General features: G+C 46.0%; 1 protein-coding gene across 2 annotated transcripts in view; it reads right to left on the reverse strand.

Moving 5' to 3' along the window:
* The window catches only part of elp2 (elongator acetyltransferase complex subunit 2), a 30,072-nt gene that overhangs the window by 3,118 nt on the left and 1,682 nt on the right, over window positions 1–25,272 (reverse strand). Inside the window, exons 5-18 of one of the 2 annotated variants that reach the window (XM_086177668.1) lie at window positions 22,777–22,854; window positions 22,265–22,329; window positions 22,103–22,169; window positions 20,227–20,373; window positions 19,910–19,993; window positions 17,411–17,511; window positions 10,697–10,828; window positions 9,267–9,416; window positions 8,932–9,123; window positions 8,653–8,722; window positions 7,761–7,856; window positions 5,293–5,350; window positions 1,450–1,522; window positions 951–1,143 (exon numbers count right to left, since the gene is read on the reverse strand). In XM_086177668.1, coding sequence (XP_086033794.1) covers window positions 951–1,143; window positions 1,450–1,522; window positions 5,293–5,350; window positions 7,761–7,856; window positions 8,653–8,722; window positions 8,932–9,123; window positions 9,267–9,416; window positions 10,697–10,828; window positions 17,411–17,511; window positions 19,910–19,993; window positions 20,227–20,373; window positions 22,103–22,169; window positions 22,265–22,329; window positions 22,777–22,854 — 1,506 coding nt within the window. Of the gene's footprint in view, window positions 1–950; window positions 1,144–1,449; window positions 1,523–5,292; window positions 5,351–7,760; window positions 7,857–8,652; window positions 8,723–8,931; window positions 9,124–9,266; window positions 9,417–10,696; window positions 10,829–17,410; window positions 17,515–19,909; window positions 19,994–20,226; window positions 20,374–22,102; window positions 22,170–22,264; window positions 22,330–22,776; window positions 22,855–25,272 lie in introns of both variants that reach the window. The other variant, XM_086177666.1, reaches the window with a different exon arrangement.

Raw genomic sequence — 25,272 nt, forward strand, 5'->3', positions numbered from 1 at the left:
CTGAGAGGCACGTCTGCTGCGGCGCAGCGGCGGATCTTATTCTGAAGCTCCCTTGCAGTCAGTATTGGTTTATGACCTGCTGCTGTTTATTTCGTCCCCCCAGATCTGTTTCCCCCTGAGAGCTTGTTTGTATGCGGCTGGTAGCTGCCTGCCTGCCTGCCTGCCTGCCTGCCTGCGTCTATTTGCACTTCTGCCCTCCATTGCCCACTCCACACACACACAGCCTGCACGTACGTACGGCGAAATGTGACTTAACCACCAAGCTGGGCGAGTTTTCGCATCGCTCTCCTTCGGCAAAACAAACTCCTTCTACAAACACTCCGGGACAAAAGCGAGGGGCGTGGTTTCCTCAGCATTTTCAAGGCGGGGGCTGACAACCCGAGTTGAGAACAGACCATTTGAAACAGCTAATTTGAAAGAAAAGAGAAAATAAGGGAGGGCCAACTGAGGAAGAGGAGCGGCCGGGAAGAAGAGGAAAGTCGGTCTGTTTGATCAACTCCGGCTCCATTTAACCTTCCCTGCCCTAGCCTGTGAGCCTGTGTGTTCTTCAAAATCACCTTGAGTGATTCAGCAGCCAATCAGGGTAGACGGGACCCCCCGCTTGTGCAGACAAATGCATGCCTGCTTGCACGCGCACACACACACACACACACACACACACACACTGAGGCTTCGCCCCAGCCGTGTTGTCAGCTATGCAGGCTAACAGGAAAGCGCTAAACTGGTTAGCCTGTGTCGCCATCCATTATGGCACCGTGGAGCCGCCAAGGGAGTGATGAGATGCATAACCTGGTTAGATCCTCTGGGCTTAAGTGTCACAAGGCGCTGAGCTCGGGTGCCACGTCGGGTTATTCCTCTGCACCGGGTTGCTGAGATCCTCTCAGGTGAAAACACACGTGCAAGAGGGCTGATCAGATATCACACTTTTACCCGACTCCGGAATACCTCACCTGGGCTCTGGGCTGAGTTCAGCGTCCGTGTCCATAGAGACCAGGTGCGATCGCGGGAGACAGCCAGTAGCAGCCGGCCGTCCGGGGAGAAGGCCATCTGGGTGACGGTGAGGGTGTGGCACGGTAGCGACTGCAGCTGCCGCCATGTAGCGGTGCTCCACAGCAGCACGGACGCGTGCTCGGCCTTGGATGCCTGGAAACAGTCGAGACCGTGTGACAAACTCACTCTTCTTTCTTGGGAACTGACCATATGATATTATCAGCGCTACTAAATGCCTCGAAGTGTCAAATGGATGCCTGCCTGAGGGAATTTGGGGGAAAAATGGTGGCATGGCAACACACCTGGCCTGAGGGAGCCCCTGGTCAGGCACATAAGTTACCTTCAAGCAGGTCTTTTAACCTGACTGACAATGTCTGAACTCCGTGTGTGTGTGTGTGTGTGTGTGTGTTAAAGTCTCGTGGTCTCAGCGCGGAGGCCGCGGGGTCACGCCGCAGTCACCTTGCAGGCAGACGCCACCACTGTCCTGCTGCTGTCGGAGGCCAGGCAGAACAGTTCGAAGCCGTGTCCGTACCTGGAGGGAGGGGGAATCCAGGGGAGATAAATCAGCGCAGCGCCGGTAGAAATGTCGAAGGTCAGAAGAGAATGAGGGACGGGAGGGGAGAGTTTGTACAACAAAAGAAAAATCTGTGTCGGACAGTAAATTGATGCCACAACAGTCAGGCTCTGAGGGCGGCACCGTGACGCTTTTGCCTGATAGCAAGAAGTTCCCTGGCTGGATTCCTACAAGCAGCCTTTCTATGTGGAGTTTCCAGGTTCTCACCGCGTTTGTGTGGGCTTCCTCCGGGTTCTAAGAGTTCGTCTCACAGTTTAAAACCAGACATGTGAATGACGGAGTGAATGGTTTTATGTCCTCATATGATGTTTTTATGACAGAACGCATGGTCCTGTGTCTCTATAGGTAGCCCTGTGATTGACAGGTGACAGGTCAAGAGTGAAACCTGCTTCTTGCCCAATGACAGCTGAGATGCATGCATTAGAGGATATGTATTAAAATATGCACATGAAATACGCACTAGCATAATTTTCAGACTATGGAGCACACCTCAATGTAAGCCACACCCACTAAATATGGAAAGAAAAAAAAATTGTACATATATTGAACACACTTGTCTATGAGTCACAACTGTCCATTTTGATATTTACACAGAAAGATTTTCTTGACATTTATTTTAATACGTACTGTGAATGTTTTTTTCCGTACAGTGACTGTAACAGGCCTGGTTCCAAAAAAAAAAAAAAAAACAGTCGCCTACCAGGAAAAGTCATTGATCGCTATCTTAATCTTTGTTCTGTGCACTAAAACCACTGAAGTCGTCTTCTTCGGTGTCAGAATTGATTGAACAGCCTCAGATTTCTTCCGTCACACACTTTTGTTTCCATTGTTGCTCTCAATGACACTTGTGTCAACCGCACACATGTGTTCTGCGGTCCAATGTGACGAGGCTAAATACAAGGCGCGATGAAGCTCCTTAGCCCGTAAAAATCCATAAATTAACTGCATCATTGTTCAAGCCGTGGTGTTTGCAGTGTGTGAAAAAATTAGCGGGTAATAGTCCGGAAATTACAGCATATAATCAACATATACAAAAACACGCATAAGAAGGCACAATGTCGCGCAAAATAAAAAGTGCACCAAACTGATGTATGAATGAATGAATGAATGAATGAATGAGTCATCAGTCCTCGAAAATAAACAGATAAATAAGCTCAGCGTGCGACCACAGTGGGATTCTACAGTGGCCCCTTCATCTTGGTCCGGCAGACACGAGTGCTGATTATCTTCCAGCTAATCATTTGAAGCCTCATTACTCGGAGCTCGCAGACGACAGACAGATTGTTTGAAAAAAGTGAAGGAAAACGTGGTGCAATAAAGGATTATGAATTATCGCCCAATTACTGAGATAATCCGGTCACCCTTCACTGCAGGGGTTTCCTTTTCCTTTCGCAATCTTCTCTGTCAATCAGTCCTTTAACAGACTGGTCACTCACAGACATGTATTTTCCACTACGCATCATTTTAACGTTCAGATAAAAGCGCCAGAGCGTCCTCAAATTCAAGCGATCTCTTAGATGCTCACGAGAAGGTGTATTAGGGACGCACCCTTTAAACCAAGGTCAGCTTTTTGATAAGAGGCCTGATGGCGGGGAAATCAGTTTTACAAGGGCTGTGCATTGAGGGCCAGGCATGATGAGTAAGGGTAGGTGTCTGTGCGTGTTCTCTTGGGACCAACAAAGCAAACACTTCCATCTGGGGATGCAGATTCACCGCAAATCAAAAAGGTCATGATCAGGAAGTTGTTTGGCGAAGACGCTGGATCGGGGCTGTGACTGGGTGTTGGCGCAGAGCCTTTTCAAAACAAAACTTTGACAGACTTTGTTCACTGTAACGTGGAGCCAAATGAAGCCAAAACACCTTTGTGTGATTACTGACAGAACTGGACGTTCTCCTTCTCGGGTTGTCAGGGCCATTTCTGCACAAACGAGTGTGACACACCGCCTCTTTTTTGCTCACACACTTGTCGCCATTTCATATTTGTCCACAAGCATCTTACAGTATTATGGGATATTCGAGACGGATGTATTTTACATTAGTCAGATCTGAATCGGCACCCGAGGTGTGTATCAGTGTTCAGACGATTGCTTTGTTTTTTTATTTTTTTCCATCTCTGTAAAATTTTGAACTAGACCAGGGGTGGGCAAACTTTGGCCCGCGGGCCACATCAGGCCCGTTGGCCTTTTGAATCCGGCCCGCCAAAGATCGATACAGAATTCATACTTGATGTGAATGATTGATTGATTGGATCAATGAATGATGGAGCTCAAACAGGAGATTATTTCATTTTTGGAGCTACTTTTCCTGAGCTGAGTGTCACAGATTGGCTTTGTGATTTATCCTTTACTGTGGGCGAACTGACACCAAGAATGAACTGAACATGAAGCTAAAAGGAAAAAACTGGTTTGTGCATGAAATGCAAGCAAACGTCAGAGCCTTCAAAACCAAGCTGGTTTTATTTTCAAAGCAAATGTCAAAGTCTGATATGTACTGTTAACGAATGCTATTTTTTTTTTTTATATGTATCGTATCTTGTGCTGATCCGGCCCGTCTGTCAAATTTTAAAAGTCAATGCGGCCCCTGAGCCAAAAAGCTTGCCCATCCCTGAACTAGACTGTATATATTGTACATAATCTCTGTTTCTGTTGTGTTTTTGGACCTATTCCCTACACATTCTTCCATGCTGCTGTGACAATTGAATTTCCCCACTATAGGAAGTATAAGTCAATAATGCAGCCTCGGGGGTGTCTTCCTCAGCCGATCCCGAGCCCGGATAAATGGAGAGGATTATGTCAGGAAGGGCATCTGGCATAAAACTGGTGCCAAAACCAAATATGCGAATCAAACCTAAGAGTACCGTATAGGCCGAGGCCCGGGTTCACAACGACCACCATCGGTGCCGATAATTGTGCAAGTTGCAGTGAGGTGGTGCGGTAAGCCACAGGGTACCGGTGGAAATTGGGCTACTGTGGGTTGAAAGAAGAGAGGAGGAAGACGTGTTCGGAAGAAGAGAGAGAAGAGGAAAGGCAAGAGTCTGGGACAGAGAGTAGGGACTTTGTATATCGGGATGATGACAGGAAAAGGTAGAATTTAGTTGATATGATGCAGAGAAGGAAGGTGGATATACTGTGTGTCCAAGAGACTAGGTGGAAAGGTAGTAAAGCTAGAAGCTTAGGAGAAGGTTTTAAGTTGACCTATCATGGTACTGACAGGAAGAGAAATGGAGAAGGAGTTATCTTAACATCGTGAGAGAGGATATGAAGTTAGCTGGTGTGAGAGGAGGATACAGAGAATAGTGTTAGATGGAGATGGTTGATTCGCTTTGGCAACCCCTGAAGGGAAAAGCCGAAAGGAAAAGAAGAAGAAGAGGGATATATATAAGTCAATCCTGTCCCATCCTAAATAACTTCATATACCAAAACTAACATTATTTTACAGTGCAGCTGGGGAACTATCTATTTGGTCTGCTGTCCCTTGTCGCTAATCAGATTACCTGTCAAGGGGACACGTGCTCTGCTGAAACAATAGCACTGGCAGAGGAATGTGTTACTGTCAATGTGTTTTTATATTAAAAACTAATTGGAAAAAAAAGATGTGCCAGACCCCCCCCCCCCCCCCCCCCTCCCCTGCATCCCCAACACTGGAATGGATTTTGTTTATACCGGCAGGTAAAACAAGCTGTGAGAGGTTTGGACACGCTGTGAGCAGAAACACATTTCAATACTCACAGTTTCTGGACTTCGGGCCAGAGTGTGTTCTGAAGCAGATGATCTTCCGGTGGGGGCTCTGCGTGCATGCACACACACACACACACACACACACACACACACACACACACACACACACAAGGAGTGAGTCACAGATTGCCTTACATAATTGTCATTTCTAAAGACCCTGAAAAAGGAGCTGTTTTAAAATTCCAATTTATTTACGGGGATTAAATTCAAGTAGCTATTATGATTTCCCTCCTTTCAATCCCTGTACTGTTAACCCAAACACTGACAAACAGATTGATTGTGTGCATGAATGTATGTGGTGTTTATATATATATATATATGTTTGTGAATGATAGTGGAATGATAGTGGAAATATTAAATTCCACAGATAGAGAAACAGAGAGCAAGTTAAAGGCTATAATACACTAGGCTGCGTGGCACCGATCGCCCGGAGACAGTGTTCTCTCACATTCCCATACATCTTCTTTTACCAGCTTGCGTCAAATCCTTTGCCTTCCCACCCCCTACCCCCTCAAAAAAAAAAAAAAAATTACTCTGAAACAACTGCAGCTTTATCTCACATTCCTACTGGCTGCCGGCTTAAGGCAGGATCAAATGCAGCCGGGTGTCGAACCGCGGCGGGCTTTGCAAAAAGCTCCGCGCCGCCTTTGTGTTGCACGCAACTGCAAAGTTAACATTCTTGTATTTTCTGGGGAGTTGTATGCACCTTATTGCCGTTAATTCCCGTCACTGTCGGTGGAAGTCAAGTCACACGAGGAAAAAAAAAAAAAAAAACGTATCGGTAGCGCTCTTTGCTGCGCTGTGTTTTGTTTGGGGTCACCAACACTTGACTTTTGGAATCACCCGAGCCAAGAAGTCTTACAGACGGAGAGGAGGTTTCAAATGTGAAGAAACCTACTTGCACAGGGATTCGAACCCCTGCAGTCCTTGTGGGGGGGCGGGGGAGGCTATATTCATAAAAAGTCCTCTGAGAGTCGCCACCCTGCCCTTCACGTTTCTGTCTCGTGGCCTTGAAACACCCTCGAAGAGACTCTTAGCAGAGGTGTGACTGACAACGCTGCCCTGACTGATCGAGAAAGAAGGCCTCTGTCACTGAGCTGGGATCTGTCCAATGTTTCTACCCGCAAACAGGCAGTTGTTTCCACGCCATAGTCACCACGGGCTTGCTCATGGGGGAATTTGGGGTTTTGGTCAATCACTTTAAAGAGTGCAATAAAAAAATCGAATCAGACTCGACTTCCTTTCTGACATTCTTTGGAAATGTGTGATTGGTTGAAACAGAAAAAAGGCTATATGACGGGTGTGATAGGAAAATCTAGCCTTTATTAAGACAGAACACAACCTTCCTTGTTCACATTCATAGTCACTGAGGCCATTTGCTAATTTTCATCTTTATTTGTATTAATTTATTCATTTTTAAACGACGCTGGACCGTTTTATTCTACATAGGGGGGTCTCCATGCCTGCTGGCCATTCTGTGAGTTGGCATTTAAACTTTACCTTACACTCGCTGTGAATGCAGCACTGAAAAAAAATTTAAAAAAAAACAGACCATAAACGCACACACACCCCCTCCCCAGTGAGGACTTGGGGAACAAAACGTACTTCTGGCTGAGTTTGTTAAAGAAGTAAATTCGCCCGCGGTGTCGCAGTGCAGTCGGGGGAAATGGCACGTTGCTGTTTTGCGGGGCCACAAGACCAGGGTGTGAAAAGGCATTGCGGTTGTTTTTCCACGGTCGCCCAGTCGGCGCAGGGCGGCCGGAGATCCGACCGTCGTTCTCACTCTCGTCTCCTGTTGTGCGAGAGACGTGAGAGCGCTTCTGACGGATTGGGGAATCAAAAGATCCCGACGCGTCTGATCTCAACAAGGATCCACGATGTTCTTGGAAAATGAATGATTCTGAGAATTTTACCATCGAATGCATCACTTTTTACGGGGAAGCTAAATGCAGGGGGCTTCAAGGTTCCTTCATGTAATCTCTTTCCTCCACGTCTCCTCTAACCCCACCCCACATTTGCCTTAACTCAATTTAAAGATTGGCTTTGCATCCCTTTGCGTTTTCTCCATCTCCCCGGCGACCACCCACAACCCGTTTCCTTTCGTTTCCCCCACTGTTATCATACACCTCACACACACACACACACACACACACACACTTCCTGGAGACCCCGGAGCGCAGGCAGGGCGGAGAGTAATAACTAACTGTCTGTCCGGGGGCATATCATTGTCTCCCATAAGGACATTCAGCCAGACACAAACACTAAACTGTGGATTGAGGTTTGCGAAGGGAAACCCAACAAGGAATAAGAATCAGGCTATCAAGACGTCTGTGCGGGGAGACAGGGATGCATTCTGCGCTGAAGTTATTTAAAGCGGAATTTGTACACGGGCTCAGAGAGCTGGAGTTTTTGGGGAAAAGACACAACGCTGAAAAAAAGGTGCGTTTGTTTCGACATACCTGTCATGTTGAGCGGGTGGAAGTGAGATTCCTGGTACTGGTCGGACAAGCTGGTGAACTCCTGCTCCTCCTCTTGGCTTTTCGGAACGAGGTCGCCTGGATAACCAAATTGCATTTCTTTATTCATTCATTTTCTGTACCGCACATCCTGCTGTCAGCATTGCTATCCCAGCTTTCATTGGGCGAGACGCAGATCACATATAGACACATACAATCATTCACTCTCATTCACGTTTATCGCCACAAACAACCATTCACACTCATTCACACGTAACAGAAAGACATCTGTTACCAAACAATCACTATCTAATTCAGAGCTCATGTAGAGATGCTGCTATGTAGAAAGCTAAAAACCACCTCACTTCAACATGCACACACCAAACCTCACTTTACCGTTTATTTTGGATCCACATCCAAATGTGCTCATTTTGTATATTTTGTATTTATAGTACCTTTGTTTATTGAGCGTACTTTACTTTCAATCTTGTTTTTGTTGCTTATGGCTTTCTACATGACCTAAGGAGACTAATTTCATACTATTCTCATACGAGTGTAATGACAATAAAACTCAAATCCTGTCATATAGGGATATAACAGAGATTCACTTCTTCATTCACATGTCTGGATCTTTTCTCCAGTGAACGTTCAGCATGTGGAAACCCACGCAGAGATGGCCAGAACATGGAAACTCCACACAGAAAGACCCCTTGATGAGACTGAAAAAGGGACCTTCCTGCATTGAGGGAGAAGTGCTAACCACTGTGCCGCCGTGCTACCGTAATTGCATTTCTGTGATTTTTTTTTTTTACGTTTTTTCTCAATGATATCACACCAGCATGATGCAAAGACAAACTTTTATATATATATGCAAAAGTAAAATAAAAAATTTCACCTTGAAATACAGCCTTGTTGGACAAACCCAAGGCAGGTGTGCTGGCTCCTTCAGGAAGGTTGGCACAGTCCTGGAAATGAGGAGATGAATGACCAAGCAGGGAGACACAACACACACACAACTTTCAGGTTTATTTTTATACAGAGCACTGACTGCCCTTATGGTCCTTTTCCATAGCTTCTGCTTACACGTATGAAAATAGAATTAAGACCTGGATTTCAATGATTCACCACTTCACACATGGATTAAAAAAAACGACCTGGTGATGACGAAACTCACATTGGATGCAAGGAGCTCTTCCCTGGAGTTCCCGGAGATGCTGGCAAAGTTTTCCACAAAATTGCGAGGCGCCTGGAACACCCGCAGCACCTTCTCGTCGGCTCCGGACACAAACTGGAACCTCCCGACGGTAGCCAGACACTGCATGTTGTAACCGTGGATCTGCGGCCGGGAGATTTCATGCCAGGTGGGCTGCGGCGGGGAGAGAAGGTCAGAAGGGGGACATGGATCTAGTCTCTCAGGAACTGCAAGTGCGAGCGTCACTAACCAGGCTGTACATGTATAGTGAATTTTGGAGTGTTTACGGAGTAACCACGAGGTTATTCCGGTTTTACCTTCTTCCCGTCCCGTCTCCTCCAAGGGGTGAAGAGCCTGGTTGTCTGGTCCGAGGCCACGCTGATGAGAAACTCCCCCTTAGGATCCCAGCTAAGGTCCTGGACTGCATCGAAGTGGCCCGATATCACCACGCCAGGTCTCCAGTTTCCCTGGGGACAGAAGGTGTGGCGCCGTGGACAGTTCATTAGATGTTTTCCCCCCCCCCTATGGCGTACAGCTCACTCACACCTGTCTAGTGAATATTCTAGTGCCAGTTACACACAATAACATTGAGGGTTTTTCATGGTGTTTGCACATAAGTTAATGTATATGTATATATACATACACATACATACACACATATATAGACACATATATACATATATATGTAAAAATGTATATATATATATATATATACACATACATAAATATGCATATATATACATACATGCATGCATACATACAAAGTATATATATATACTGCTCAAAAAAATAAAGGGAACACTTGAGCAACACAATGTACCTCCAAGTCAATCACACTTCTGTGAAATCATAGTGTTCACCCAGGAAGCAACACAGATTCATTTTGACTTGTTTTTAGGACATCACATCAAAGTTGGATCAGCCTGGAGTTTGTTTTTACACTTTAATTTTGAGTGTGATTCCTAATCCAGACCTCCATGGGTTAATACATTTGATTTCCATTGATCATTTTTGTGTGATTTTGTTGTCAGCACATTCAGCTATGTAAAGAGCAAAGTATTTCATAAGAATATTTCATTCATTTAGATCTAGGATGTGTTTTTTAAGTGTTCCCTTTATTTTTTTTGAGCAGTGTATATATATATACACATATATGTATGTATGTACATACATGCATGCATATATATATATATATATATGCATACAAACACATATGTGCATACATACATGTGTATATTTACATACACATATATATATATTTCAATGACAATATCTATCATGGTTTGTGTATAGAAATTTACTATTACTATTATTTAGGACTTTTGTTATTTTTTCCATAAAATTTCATAATTCAAACGCATGTATAGATACCTTTCATCACCACAATGCCCGCTGCTACATAAGTCATATCCGAGCGGCTGTGAAATGACTGATTGGTAAGATATTGATAATGCTTGCTGTGGGACAAGTCCGTCACAGAACCTGGTTCAGCTGTCAGAGCCAGCTGTCTTTGGGCAAGAGGTCAACCACAGGTCAATCACATACAGAGACATAAAACCATTGACTCTCTCGCTCACATCATCTAGGTAATTCAGGATCTCCAATGAACCCCCAGAAAGTTTTTCATTCCAATCATGAGAACCACTATCGATCAGTCATTGCTAATATGTCCGGACCCATCCCTAGCGGCAGATAAAGGATCTGCTCAGTGGACTGGCAGCGATGTAGGTGCTCAGGAGGTTATCACCTCGCTCTGCTGGTCTTTGCACCAAAGATGCAGCGCTCCGTGGAACGCATGGGCGATGATCATGGAGCCGTCTGGACTCATCTGGCAGCCGTAGAAACCCAGGGTGTTGCCACCAACCTCCCCTACACGCACCTGGTGAGAAGGGGGAGGAAAAAATTAAAAAAAGAGCGTGGGTGAGATGATCACTGTTGGCCACATCCGGAGAGCTCATCTGGCTCCTCGACACGCCTGCATGGGCCATCATGTGGGTGAGAAGATTCGGCTTCCGGGTCAAAGTCATTTTTACTGCAACAGAAATAGATGAAAGTGACAGTCGACACGAACCGCCGACCACATGTGGAGGAGTGGGACGAGTAGGTGGTTTTGTAAGCGTAAGCGTCTTGTTCTGGGAGCTGTGAATTTAGCACGTGATTCATTTGGGATTCATTTCAAGAATGTGCTCTTGGCGGCGGGAGAATCTGAAAATCAAGCTAGAAAGTCAGATGAAGAATTTGGTGTCAGGACTCATCGGAGTCAGACTTTTTTTTTTTCTTTCCCCCAATAAAATATATTTATCTGTTGGAGAATGAGGAAAAAAAAAAAAAAGAAACAGCCATGAAAAACAGCAAAGCTGGAGCAAACCAAAGGATTTACATAAATTGGATTCGGGTGAGAGCCTGTAACCCCTGTGTCTAGAAGGACGGCGCAGGCAGCGCGAACCCTCCGCAGGGTCTGTTGTTCGGGGATGAAATGCCGCCACCGCCGCCGAACATTCAATGTGGTGGTTTTAAAAGAATAGCTGCCTCCCAGGTCAGAAAATAAAAACAAATTAAAATACTCTTTCCATCCTCTGCTTTGTGCCACAAAACAGTCCAGGATTTAACGACGTGCATTCACTTTTTGGGACAACGGAACTATTTAGACTCATTCACGGTTACAAAAGACAAAAAAATCTAAATTGTCGATGAAAGCTTAAGCCATATTAAACGTCCTCAAATTATTTTGGGGAGATTTGAAAATGAATGCACGTAAAAGTACGGGATTAAACAAAAAGCCTAATTTAAACTGGAAAAAAGCTTTTCACTGGTTCTAAAAATGTTGAACTGAGGAAAAAAAAAACTCTTTCATTGGCATTAATATCCATAGAGAACAGAATTTATGGGCTAGAACAGAAGAAACAAGATAATATTAATAGCTCATCCCACTGCTTATATAACAGGCGGGATTCAATGCAGGATTAGTAGAAACGTTAATGAAAAAGAAACACATCTAGAAATAAAATGATTTTCATTTCATGACGCCGATGAGAACGGTTCGGCCGGCGGACGAACGGACTGGCTTGTCCGGGAGAAACGCGTCTTCTTCCCGACACTCGCGTCAACTATTTTCCAAGTAGGTTATTTGCAAGTTTACTCTCGCGAGCTCAAACGACAAATTCACAAAGGCTTTGCTTGGAAAGAAAAAAAAAATGTCTTAAGGGATTTGTCAGACGGTTGTCCGATTCAGAATCTCAAACGCCATCCTGGAAAAATCAGTTTGAATGGCCACAAAGAGCTAGCCGTTACTTCTCTTCCACTTGCATTAGGTCACATCTAATTTGGTGGGGAAACTCAATAACAGGGAGTATGAGATGAAATTGAGATGTACATCCATCCATCCATCCATCCATCCATCCATCCATCCATCCATCGTGACCCTAAGCCGGGCTGGTTTCTCGGGGGCAGCCGTCCAGCTAGAAGCCCAGACCTCCCTATCCTCTTCATCCAGCTCATCCGGGGGAATTTCCGAAGCGTTCCCATGCCGGCCGAGAGAACCCCACCTTTGGAAGTGCGGATTCATCCCGGCAGCTTAATTTCTGAAACCGATTTTCCTTAAAACCTGCATTTTCCTAAAACCTAAAAACTTCAATTATCTCAGAAGGCAGCAGGTTGCTTGCTGTTATCAGCGCCGAATAAAGCAGCTTAAAATTTTGTTAATGATTCCGAGAAGCGGTTTCCTATCCGGTCCACGCATGAGAAACGAGAATTTTGCACGTCACCAAATATTCCAACTCTGTTTTGATTCACGCAAAATCTTATTTATCACAGAGCTAATTTACCTGCTTCCTATTACAAAACAAAAACTCTATGCTCAGCTGCTGCAAACAACAAGGAAATCCAATGTACAGAAACCAAGCCTGGTCATCACGGCTCTCAGGATAAACGCCTGACCGGATAAGAAGCAGAGCGGAGAGTTGCTGCGGCGGCGGCGGCACGCCACAGCACGGCACGCAGGGGTCATCGGCGAGAGCGAGGCAGAGCGAATGGGGTGACACCAAGGTGTGGAGATGCGATGAGATGCAACATTAAGCAATTTGACATTGGAATTCTGAACACGGGAGATGGTGGAGGAACGGGAGCTGTAAATCATGCAAAAACCCATGGAGGCAAAAAGCCCTATAATATGGATGAACAATGTACCTTATGGAGGGTTGGGGGGGCTGAGGGAGAGAAAGAAAGTGAATCTTTCACGCACGGGTATTCAAATCCACCCGGCGGTCTCACCTAATCTGAGCTGGGGCCGAAGACATTTCCCATAGGCAGTGCTTAAATGAGAACCCAAATGAGAGGAAAATACACTGAAAATAAAACAAGATGAAATAGAAAAATATAACCAAAGATAAAATAAAGTTCAATTAATCTACAATTATAAGTCACGATGAGATGTTGTAAGACCGAAGTCTCTTAATTTGAAATGATCGATGGAAGGGAAGGGAAGACTGAATTCATGGATCTGATGAGGAGGAGGAGGGGATTTCACGGCTCATTTCCAAGAGCGGCAACGGATAACAAATACGACGCAGCTTTTTTCCGGGAGAAATCTCGTCGATCTCCGCCCGAGAACTGCAGCCAAACTATTCTGGGGGGACGACAATACAGTGGCTCCTGGTGAATTTGACTGAGGGGATGGAGGGAGGGAGTTACCATGGTAACTGGAATGTGCCGGATTATGATAGTAACCCAGGTGAAAGCGTTAGTCTCGACAATTAAGCTCCTCTTCATGGAATAATGATGTTCTCTCCCCGCTGATGACGACTAATACCCACAAAAACACCACCTTAGCACGTCTATGGTGCAACAATCACAGTTCACCAGTATGCAAGGTCGAAGATGTGGTATTTACTAGTTACCAGCCTTAAAGAAGTACAAAATCGAGGGAGAGGTGTTCTCTCTGCCTCTGTGCTCGAGCTCACGTTTCGAATAAATGAATAAGAAGACCGGAAGGTGCGCCGATCGCCTGAGAGTGCTGGTCGGCCATCGCCAAAGCGCCGGCGGTCAGAACAGTCAGATAACACGGGTGCGCTTTCAAACCCGTTCCGCTTCACAAAATCCCCCTCCTGCGCGCATCCACCGCGACGGGGAGGAGTGTCCGGGCGCCATGGTAACGTCGCTGGCTTACGAGTAAAAGACGAGGATGCCTCGACAAGCCCCGATGCCGCCTTAATTTGATTTTGGGAGTGTGTGCTTGTGTGAGACTCGTCCTTCAAAACGGCAAGAAGAAGCCCTGTCCCCATTGCCGCGGGGACAGGAAAAGCCAATTGTATAGTTAATAATTAACCATCCCTTGCAACCCTTGTCAGCCAAGTCAATATAAGCATAACAAATACTCGAAAGGTGCATATTTATATTGTTTTGAAATATGAAGTTATTTTGGCTTGGTTGTAACAAGCAGCAGTCCTAAAAATAGGTTTCCCCTGAACACAAGACACCCCAAACAGAAACTCCCTGCGGGCGGCGTGGCGGTCAGTTTTCGGATGTTAATTAGCGCCTCGTCTCGTTAGCGAAACGCGCTTTACACAGCGGGTTGGCCCCCCCGCCGTCGCTAACCCCGCTCTCCATTAAACCTCGCCAATTACCCTAATCAGCGTGAAGAAGCCGAGCATGTCTTTGTAATAAAAAAAAAAAAAAGGCTAATTACGACACACGTGGCAGAGGAGTCTGATCTGCCAAAGTAAAATCAGAATCTTGTGGGAGCGAGCGAAAACACACACAAAAAAAAAAAAAAAAAAAAAAAGAACCAAAGGGCATTAAGTGTATTTCGTTTTTGTGTTTGGGTGGAAGATGTGAAGCTCCAGAGAAAACTCGGGCGCCGTGGATAAATGAAACAAAAAAAAAAAAGGTGATTACAGAAGTCCGTGCCAGGGAGAGATTGGTCATGCAAGTCCCAACTTCAATCGACTGCTGCTGCCTTTTCTTCTTTTTTTCGTCTTCCTCTTTTGTCCGACGAGGAGAAACTGTGACGCTGTCGGCTCCGGGCCTTAATCGTCCTCCCTCGGACGTGAACGCCGGGATTGAAAGGGTCCAGCAAAGGAGCCGATCGATAGATGAGCGTCTGCGGCGCCTCCGCAAATAGCGAGTACTACATGAGTTTGGTTTGTGAGCGCATCCCTGGTCCGGTCTGAATCTGGAGCATGACCCCGTTATGAAGCTGCCCTCGGTCTTTATGGCGGGATGAAGGGACATTCAGCGGTTTGACGGCCACATCCCTGCCAGCGTCGGGACATCTTTAATTGGTCACCGCGTTCATTCTGACCTCTGACCTCGTCTGACGTGTCTGCCGGTCTCCGTCACATCCGCTGCCTGCAAGTCACATGACGCCGCCGATGCATGCTACATGCTGGAGGCTTATCTTTAAACCCAGCTGATGAAAGGGTGAATAGGAAATTAGCTGTTTTCACCCGTTGTGTCCGTTCTCTGTCCCCCTGCTCTGAGATAAACTGCGACAGACCGATGAGGGCTGAAGGGCCGAGCGCAGGTGTGACGACATCTCAAAATGACATTTACGGTACAAAATAACAGCTGATCTGAGAAAACGACCGACTCTGGGAGGCCTCTGCTTTGCTTCTCGTTCCACGGCGTTAAGTGCTATCACAGAGTGCGGTGAGCGTGCACACACACACACACACACAAACAAAAAAAATTGTATCACGGTCATTTGTGCGCACTCCCACCTCTCACACACAGGAACAGGAGTGCTAAGAGACAGAGCCTGCTCGGGGGGGGGGGGGGACTTCTCGGCGGAGACAGGAAGGCACGCAAAACACACGTGACAACTGTGTTTTTCTTTTCTAAAAGGTCCACGGGACACAACCGGCTCTGATTTCAGCGGCAGAAATTACACACAACAGGAAGGTCAACCGTTGACCCCGGCAAGGATCTGAGTTATTATCATTTCTATCAGCATCTTTAGATTTGCATGTGCATTGTTATAATTATATGATACAGATTCTGGTGGTGAAACAGGATCTTTTCATTCATTTATAAATTCATTCATCATCTATCACTGCTTTTCCAGCAGGTGAGGTCACAGTCGGAGCCTATCCAAGCCGTGACTGGATGAGAGGCGAGGTTTAACCCTGGACCGATCAAGGAGTCACATATAGAGACCTACAAACATTCCTGCTCTCTTCATGTCATCTAGGCATACAACCAATCACTCGCTCATTCACAGGCCTGGGCAATCCTGGCAAGTCTGCACCAAACCTCCTGCATGCTTTAGGGTATCTTTCCTTCCATATGAGAGATCGAAATCCTAAATTGAGACTCTACATGCAAAGAGACCAAGATGTTTGGGTGTTTGGGGCTGCTCTCAGACTCGTCCCCCTAGGAGTTAACCTCGACTGTGAACCAGGGTGGCGTTCGACAACCCTCGCAGTGACCTATCACAACTTGATTCAGACTGAATTTGTTAGCCAATAATAATAATATTACTGATGCAGAATGTAAATACCCAGTTATGTTATCATCAGAGGGACCGCAAAACTATATAAAGGCAGTTCTCCTATTCCGTACCAAATAGGTGTCCATTTGAGTATTGCTATCGTTGGCCGTCGTTTGATGATGATTTATTAACCAAAGCTTATGTCTCTCCAACGGTACTACTGCATCATTACTTATCAAATTAAACTTGTGAATTCATGAATTCAGGGTTTCTGGCGCTAGCATTAAATGTATCGACGTCACTAAGAGACGTTGTCTCGCTGCGACATGTGTGCGGTGCGTCGGGACCTGGGTCGCATCCAGGGCGGTATCTTGTGCATGGTTACATGCACAGAAATAATCCTGACAAACCGCGGGTCCTATTAAAAAGAAAAATAAAGCTTTGTGACCAGACGGGTTGAGAGATGCTTTTTTTTCTTTGCTTGGCGTTTAAATTTAGCCCCATTCTGACAGAACGGCAGCTGCTGGGGGTTCAGAGGAAGGAGACGTGCGAGACGAGGAGTGAGACGGGGGGGGGGATGATGGAAGGGAGGTGAAAGTACTGGACACATATGAGAATGGGGGGAGGGGTCGGAGAAAGGCGTTGCTCGGGGCCTTGACGTGTCTTCGGCCAACGGGGTGGCGAGCGAGCCGTAAAAGAAAGGGGCTCCGGCTTGAGTGAATGATGGAAGGGTGGACGGCGGAGGACAACCCCTGCTTGTCTAAACTCACTGTGGACCGCTGGCCTCTGCACATCTTCATCACTGTCAATCACGGCCGGTCCCGACGCCTCAATGTCAGGGAGTGGAAAACTGAAGCCAGCGCTCTGACAGGAGGAGGGAGGATACCGGGGCGGGGTTGGGGTGGGGGAGGGGACTGAAAAGCGCACTGGCAGAAGCAGAGAGGGGATCTGATACGCGGCTCTGGGTTCCCTCCGCTGAGCGACACATCACTCGTGCCCACCCACCCCTTCATCTGTATTCAGGTCCGCACTCACCTGCTCCACCCAGACGCCGGACCCCTCCTCGGGAGCCCACACGATCATTGTCTTGTCCATGGAGGCGGAGAGCAGACGGAGGGGCTGCTGCAGCTCACCACCTGCTGGGGAGAGGGACGGGGGGACAGGGACCCGTGCATGGAGGTCAGTTGAGAATGGGACTGGATACTTATGACTCAGCCAATTACAATATAATCTATATGGATTGTCAATTGATATATCAGGTTATTGTATTAAAAAAAACCTTTGCCTAATGATGAATTCCCCTTTTAAACATTCATGTTTCAAAGCAAAGCTTGAACGTCTTGCAATGTTAGGCTTTGGGATTTCCATGCATCTTAAATGGCCGCACAGACAGCGGGACTGCATTAGGGATCTGAGGAGATGCAGCGAAACACCGTGGGACGAGGAAGAGCAACGATGAGGAAGAGCCAAAAAAAAAAAAAAAACAGAAAAAAAAAAGGATGAAAACAAAGACCGGAGGACAGCAAGTTTAATGCCTGATTACGAAAGCAGAGATGTGTAATATGTATGAATTCTCCACCACAGCTCCGGAAATAAAACACTTGAAATCCACATCTTTCTCTCCAGTGGTCTATACTTCAGGTAAATCGTTGCTTTCAGGGTGAGAGGGCCAATGATATCCGTGACAACATACAGTGTTAACAAGGACCATACAGGAAGTTCCTCTGGACGTTAAAAGATCTCGATGCGACGCACTTTCATGGCGGACAGCGGAGCTGAAAGCGCCACTTTGGTTCAAAACACGGTTTGCTTCTCATGGGTGGATTGATGGTCGTGCAGGGCTGTTTGTGCCATTGCTGATCAAAACCAGCTCTCTCTCTCTCTCTCTCTCTCTCTCTCTCTCTCTCTCTCTCTCTCTCTCTCTCTCTCTCTCTCTCTCTCTCTCTCTCTCTCTCTCTCTCTCTCTCTCTCTCTCTCTCTCTCTCTCTCTCTCTCTCTCTCTCTCTCTCTCTCTCTCTCTCTCTCTCTCTCTCTCTCTCTCTCTCTCTATCTATCTATCTATCTATCTATCTATCTATCTATCTATCTATCTATCTATCTATCTATCTATCTATCTATCTATCTATCTATCTATCTATCTCCACTTTAGGTGGGCCTGCCAGTGGCCCTCTGCTCTTGCAACATGTGGACCAGCATCCGTGCAAGAGAAGGACCACGAGCAAAAAAATAAACCAATAACGATCCGCTTCTTGCAGGGACTAAATGGAATATGAGCTCTGAGGTAATCGCATCAGATTTCTGAGGTAAAAAAGTTTTGATTCTGCGTTTGACAAAAAGCTGTCAGATTCTGGCACAGCCTTGACGCAAAGCCTGCAGAAACTCTGCGAAATACAGAAATGTCTGACATTTACTCCTTTACGAGAGCTTCGGTGAGTTTTTGGCGGTGAATGATTTCTAAAAACTTTTAATGCACTGTACCGCAGTATTTCAAGAGAATATAGATTAATCATATTTTTATCAGACCCTTTCCGTCAAAGTGCTGTCCAAGTGAGAAGGGATAAGAGTAGAACGCAGATAATAGGCATACATTCAATTCATTTATCCCAGCTGTCTTGTTGTGAGGGACTGGAAGGGGTTAGGAGCTTCCAATTACGATGAAGCTAAGCTGAAGTGGCTGCTGTTGATCCCTATTTTCATTTCACACTGTTCATATTTCTCTATTGTTTAGGAGGAAGACAACCAGTGCCTGAAAGTTCATTCATTCAAGCATCCATTCATTATCTATATTGCTTATCCTGTACTGCAGGCCAGTCCCAGCTGTCATGGGACAAGAGGCAGGGCTCACCCTGGACTGTCACAGAGCCACATATGGAGACATAAAATCATTCATACGACCGCTCTCATTCACACAACTGGGCAATCTAGGGTCTCTAATGAAATCTCCTGCATGTCCTTAGATCGCAAGAGTCCAGAGACATGGGGAGAACATGGAGATCCCACAGAGAAAGGCCCTCCAACCAGGACCTTCTTGCTACAAAGTCAGCACGCCACTGTGCTGCCCTCTTTATACCTTTGTGAATTTAACTGTATATTTTTTTTTTCCAATCATATCACACGTGATGTATATGAAGAAAATTTAAAAAAATGCTAGATTACGTCATTTAGAAAAAAAAACAACCACCAACACCACTCCACTCAATCTAAATGTATACATATATACACACACACACACATATATATACATAATACATACATATAATACATACATATATATATATATCAATGAAATGAATGTATGTATGTTTATGCTTCTGTAGTGGCTATTTGGTTGCGTGTGTGTGCGTGCATTTATTTTGTGTTAGGTGAAATGCTTCTCTCCTGTTTGGAGAGATGTTTGTGCAGCTCATACATGCAAATACGAGCACATACATGGGTGATATACTTAGCATGATGTAATGGTTACTTTACTACACCGGTGTGTTCTGAATCTGGAGAAATGTCAGGATGCGGTACGTTTTTGCTTTTCCCCAATACCTCTGTAACACGGAGGGTGCCAGTGGACGCCGTAGACCCAGTTGTCGTGGCCTGCCAGGACCGTCTCCAGGATAACGGCAAACACTGAGGACAGGTGGATGTGGACTTATCAACATGACATTTAAAGGATATTTATAAGAGCGAGCTAGCTCGGATTATAGGGTAGATGTTCTCCAGATATGATGTGTATCTTTGGGATAAACACTCGAAGGGCGGAGCCAGAACCCGCTAGGTGCCAGAAATCCATATGTAATGCCCTTGAAAAGACGCTTCTTTTTAATTACGAGCCTTTGTATCATACGGCCCAGTCCGCTCACCTCTCTCCTCCGCTTCGAACACGTCCTCTTTCATCTTGATGACGGTGCGGTCGTCCTCTGCGCGGGCGTCTGTCCCAGACTTGGCGCGCAGCCGCCACACTCTGATGAGGCAGTCCTGTGAACAGCTGGCCAGTAACAGCTCCCCACCTGAACCAGAGACGGGCGCAGACTGAAAGACCTTCCCCCTTCTGAAAGGCACGCCACGCCGCCCGCCGATGTTGTTGTTGTTGCCGGGGAGAAATGTCGTCATGTGTGGTTTAATCGACTTCAGGCTGACAGCATTTCTAATGCAGTCCATATTTCCATTATTGGAAACACCCGAACGTTCGCCATTCATTTATTATTAATATCGGTGGGCCAGCACACAGGGTCCGAGAATACTGGAGCTAATCAGAGCGGCCACTGCATGGGAGGCAGGGTTCACCCTTGATTGGGTGCTAGTCAAGGTCACATTTCAGACAGAAAAGTCCTAAGAAATGACCTGCTCCAATTTAGTTGGAGGAATTACCCGCCTCCAGGGGCACCTTTTAGTTTTGCATAACCACAGGCAGTGAGGGACCACGGTAGGTACTGGTATGACGAGCACCTTAAGCACCACGTTCAAAAACAAACCGCCACGTTCCTGCTTTGCATGGCGGGAATAATAACCATGGACTATCAGATGGGTTGAAGCATTCTTATTTCTTCCGTTCACAAACTTCCTAAAGTGAGAAAGTGCCTTTCAGTTGGGGCTTTGGGGGGAACCCGGAGAACCCACGCAGGAGAGCAAGCAAGCTCCACACAGACGGAAATGGTACGTGGAGTATGGTAGCCCCACTGTCCTGAAATTAGTCCGACAACATACCAAGGATTCAAAGGAAAGTGTCCGGCTAATGTGTGATGTGGGGTTTATTAGCAGGGCTGCATCAAATCTGCTATTCAGTTTGATTGGGATGAACAAGAAACTGGAAAAAGGGGTAGCATTTTCTTAACCCCTGTTTAACAGCTATGATAAACCAGCTGCTATTTGCCATCTGCAAGGTCACAGAAGAAGGGGGTGATTTATTTATGTCCAATCACACGGGAGGGGAAGAGGGGGCGTCATCTCTCCAATTGGGGTGTTTCACAGAGAAACTTGTCCGACTGTTGTCTAGCGGCCGGGCGGCTTGGAGTGGGTCATAGACTACAAGTGGAAAGGGGGGGGGGGTGTTGGTGAAGAGGGACGGTTGAGGAGATGAAATGGCTTTTACGCAGCCTGAGCGGAGCCGTAATGAAGTGCCCTTGAAGAGGGTTGCGCGCTGAAGTCGAGCCCCACGTCGAATCTGCCGCCTTGTTGCGAACGTATGGGCCGGCACAGAAGGCGGGTCGACGTGGAGGACTTGTTTAAAGGCTCAAAATTGGCAGATTTTGTGTTTTGCTGCTGAGAAAAACTAAATAGCAAAACATACACACAAAACACAATAAATATGTACATAAACAGCATATTGATGAGGATACAAACACATGCATGGTGTAATATATAATATATAATATAATTGTATCCATATAATATATATCTTGTTTGTTTTTTATCTTAAGTTCCTCATTGTGTTCTCTGTGCATTTTGACTTTTTTCAAAATCATTAAAAGAACATGAAGTGGGTGATTCTTCGATCAATAACCTTCAGGTTCAGCCACAAAAAAAACATATCGACTGGGTAACAAATGATTTTGGAGGGAGGGAAGGATTTGCAAGAGTGTCCTGACTTCTAAATAAATGAATTATTTAAAAGTCAGATCAGACACCTCTAGCGAGGATATATTGTACTTTCATATCATTCAGCCCGCGCTGTAACAAAGGACTGGGGTGGCGTGCGTGTTGAGTGAAAAGGTCATTACATCAGGCAGTAAAACTCACCGATGGACGTCCATGTCACGCCGCGAACCCAGTCTTCATGTCCGTGCAGGGACATGGCTTTCCGAAACTGTCAGGGGTTAAAGCCAAGAGATAAAACGCTGTCTCCAACTTGAGAGACAGAGTTTTAAGAGGGAACAGAAGCAAGAATTGACGGGACCTCACCTGGTTGTCCTGCTGCACAAACAAATGCACTTTCGAATCATCGCTCCCGCAGGCCAGGATGGGAACTGCAAGAGAAAAGGGATTTCGATCATATTCTCGCACACACACACACACACACACACACACACACACACACACACACACACACACACACACACACACACACACACACACACACACACACACACACACACACACACACACACACACACACACACACACACACACACACACACACACACACACACACACACACGTGTTTCCATCTCCAGCCTGCTTTTTAAAAGGGGAATAAGCTGGAAAGCGGCGTCAAACAGTCAAGAGGCTTATGAAGTAGAGTCTAAATGACACGGACACTTCAAACACACGCGGCGCCGTGGATATGGCGTGCAGTGACACACATGAGAACAGTGGGGCAAATTAAGATGAATGACAGGGTTGTGGGTGTGTGCATTTGTCGGGGGTAGGTGGCACAGAGGCCCGGGTGTAGGGAGGGAAGGGCTTAGCCTTACCTTTGCTACCTGGTAACAGGGAGAGAGACACGTCCATCACAAAAGCTCTGCCGATGGAGAACGTGTGGAGGCACTCGGCTGGGGAAACACACGGAGACACAACTGTCTGTTAGGAACGCTGGCGCGAAACACCCAGCAGATGTGTTACATTCCAAAATGAACTCAGCTTGAGTACGGAAAAGCGACGGCGGAGGTGTTCGTGCACGGTGAGGAAATATGTCTCCCGTCAGTCGAGCTTGCGGGTTTTACCCGACTGAGGTGGCACCCCGATCCCCCTGCACAAGCCCGCCGGCTGTCAAAACAGCGTCTGGCAGGTGGACGGAGCCCTTCATCCCACGGCCGGAGAAAAAGGAGGGCTGCTCGACAGTCTCCGCTATCTCTCCCTCCTCGACAATGGCCGTGAAAGTACTTCACAAAGCGTTTTCCAGACTATCGGCACATTGCTCGGCGATGTGGGAAAGAAACGTCAATATCAAGATACTCTGAGGCCTTCGATGTTCCCTCCCCCTATAAATGACGATGTGCATTTAGATACAGGGAATTGTTGACTCCCGCAAGGAGCACTGTGCTTCCAAAGCACAAGGAAGAACGAAGCCCCACTGTGTTTTTTTTCTGCCAGTTCTCACAGATTTATCAGTCCATTCATAATAATCATAATATTTTATACTTTATTAATCCCTCTTGGGGAAATTCGTGCCATGCATTTAAACCTTGAGCAGTAGGCTGCCGTACGTCAGCGCCAGGGGAGCAGTTAGGGGTTCAGTGGTGTGCTCAACAACAATACGACACACTAGGAGGAGCCGGAAATCAAAAGTGGAACGTTTAATTCCAAAAACGATCGCTCTATCTCCTGCGCCGCACCGCCCCCAAAAGGTCTAGCGCCCGAACACGGACTACTGTTTATTTGTCGGTCAGATACTGTAAAGGGAAGGCTTCAAGTATTTTCTGCGAGATGTTTTGAGGGATTTCTTGCTTGTTTGTTTTTTTTTTTTTTTTTTTTTTTCCAAAAAAATTCTCGTGGAAAAAAAAAAAAAAAAAAAAAAAAATCAACAATGACAAAACTGGGTCTTCGCGGCAAAGCTCAGCCCATCTTAACTAGAAAAAAATAATAAAAAAAGGAGACCTCAGATAGAAGATGACTTTTGTATCAATATGTCATCCAGCACAATTTCAGCCCTCTGACTTTATGTTAAACTATAAACCAAGGCATCACATTTCACCCTCAAAAAAATACTGCTAATATCCCCTCCTCCCCCCCTTCACGTCTACATCTACAACACCCCTTGGTGCCTGTCTGAGCACGTTGCCTGCCTTCGACCTCGGCTTGCAGCCGGGATCTTGGCCTGCGTCGATCGCAGATCCTAAAGGAATCCGTCTGACTGTAAAGTCTGGAATCCATTGAAAAGCGCAACAGGCATTGGCCTGCTTTCGTGTTTCAAACCTCCTGACCCTATCTATCACTTGGCAGCTGGTGGGTCATCAAATCAAACATCCCAGCTGGTCAAGAGGTCAATCATGCTTTTCAAAAAATTGTATATTGCATCTAAAAGCTTCCTAACCTTCCTCTATAATCTAGATGCACTGAGAAGCGGGGGTTTGAATGCTCCTTCCTGTCGACATGCAGGCAGTGTTAACAACCACTTGTGACTACTTCAGCAGTATTTGCATTTGTAGCTGTACTGTTCAGTCCTCATAGCAGTACTACTATATGTAGTAGTCTTTCAGTTGATGTGAATTATAACCTGTGTTTAATAAAACCTGCAACAAAAGTACAATAGGATGACAATGTCTTATAATTTAAGGAGCACAGTCTCTGCCAGACAGACTCAAAGGTTAGACGAACACTTCTACACAAAATTCCTATCCCTGCTGGCAGCACCATTAGAAGGAATCAGCCAAATGTTTTCGGCTGAGTAGAAATCCAAATGGTCAAACAGGACAAACAAACACGAGGGCGCTGCAGCAAGGAGGATCACTCCTCTGCGTTGTGCAGTGCACCTTAATGGTCACTAGAGGGCAGAGAGTATTCTGGAATGGGAAAGAACAGTATTGAGAAATGACACGGATATTATTTGTCCCAGTGGGAATTTTTTAAAGAGAGCAGGAAGCACACACAAAAATAACGGTGTGTTTTCAGCTACTCCATTCTCCTGTGGCACACACTAAACATAAGCAGGCACTTATCCAAAAGAGAGTATGAGTGCCTGCTTTTACCTCTACGGTCCTCCTCCATTGTTGAGAAATATGAAAAAAAGGGGGCTCAGAAGTTAACACATCCTAAATTAGCTGGAGTTTTGCGAATGCTACTTTTTGGTACTTTGAGCACAAGAGAAATCAGTGTTTTCAGCCACCATTGTGTTTAAGAGACAGCAGGCATCTCCACGGCGACACTTCCGCAGCTCAGCCACTCAGACCGCAACAAACCCCGCTAGAGGAGAACACTCGAAGCACCAGGAAAAAAAACTGACTTTTTTTTTCCAGTGATTTAGTGTCCCT

The sequence above is a fragment of the Fistularia commersonii genome, chromosome 30 (genome assembly GCF_037954325.1).
Source record: "Fistularia commersonii isolate RoL2024-O1a breed Wild chromosome 30, RoL_Fcom_v1.0, whole genome shotgun sequence".
NCBI classification, from domain to species: Eukaryota; Metazoa; Chordata; class Actinopteri; order Syngnathiformes; family Fistulariidae; genus Fistularia; species Fistularia commersonii.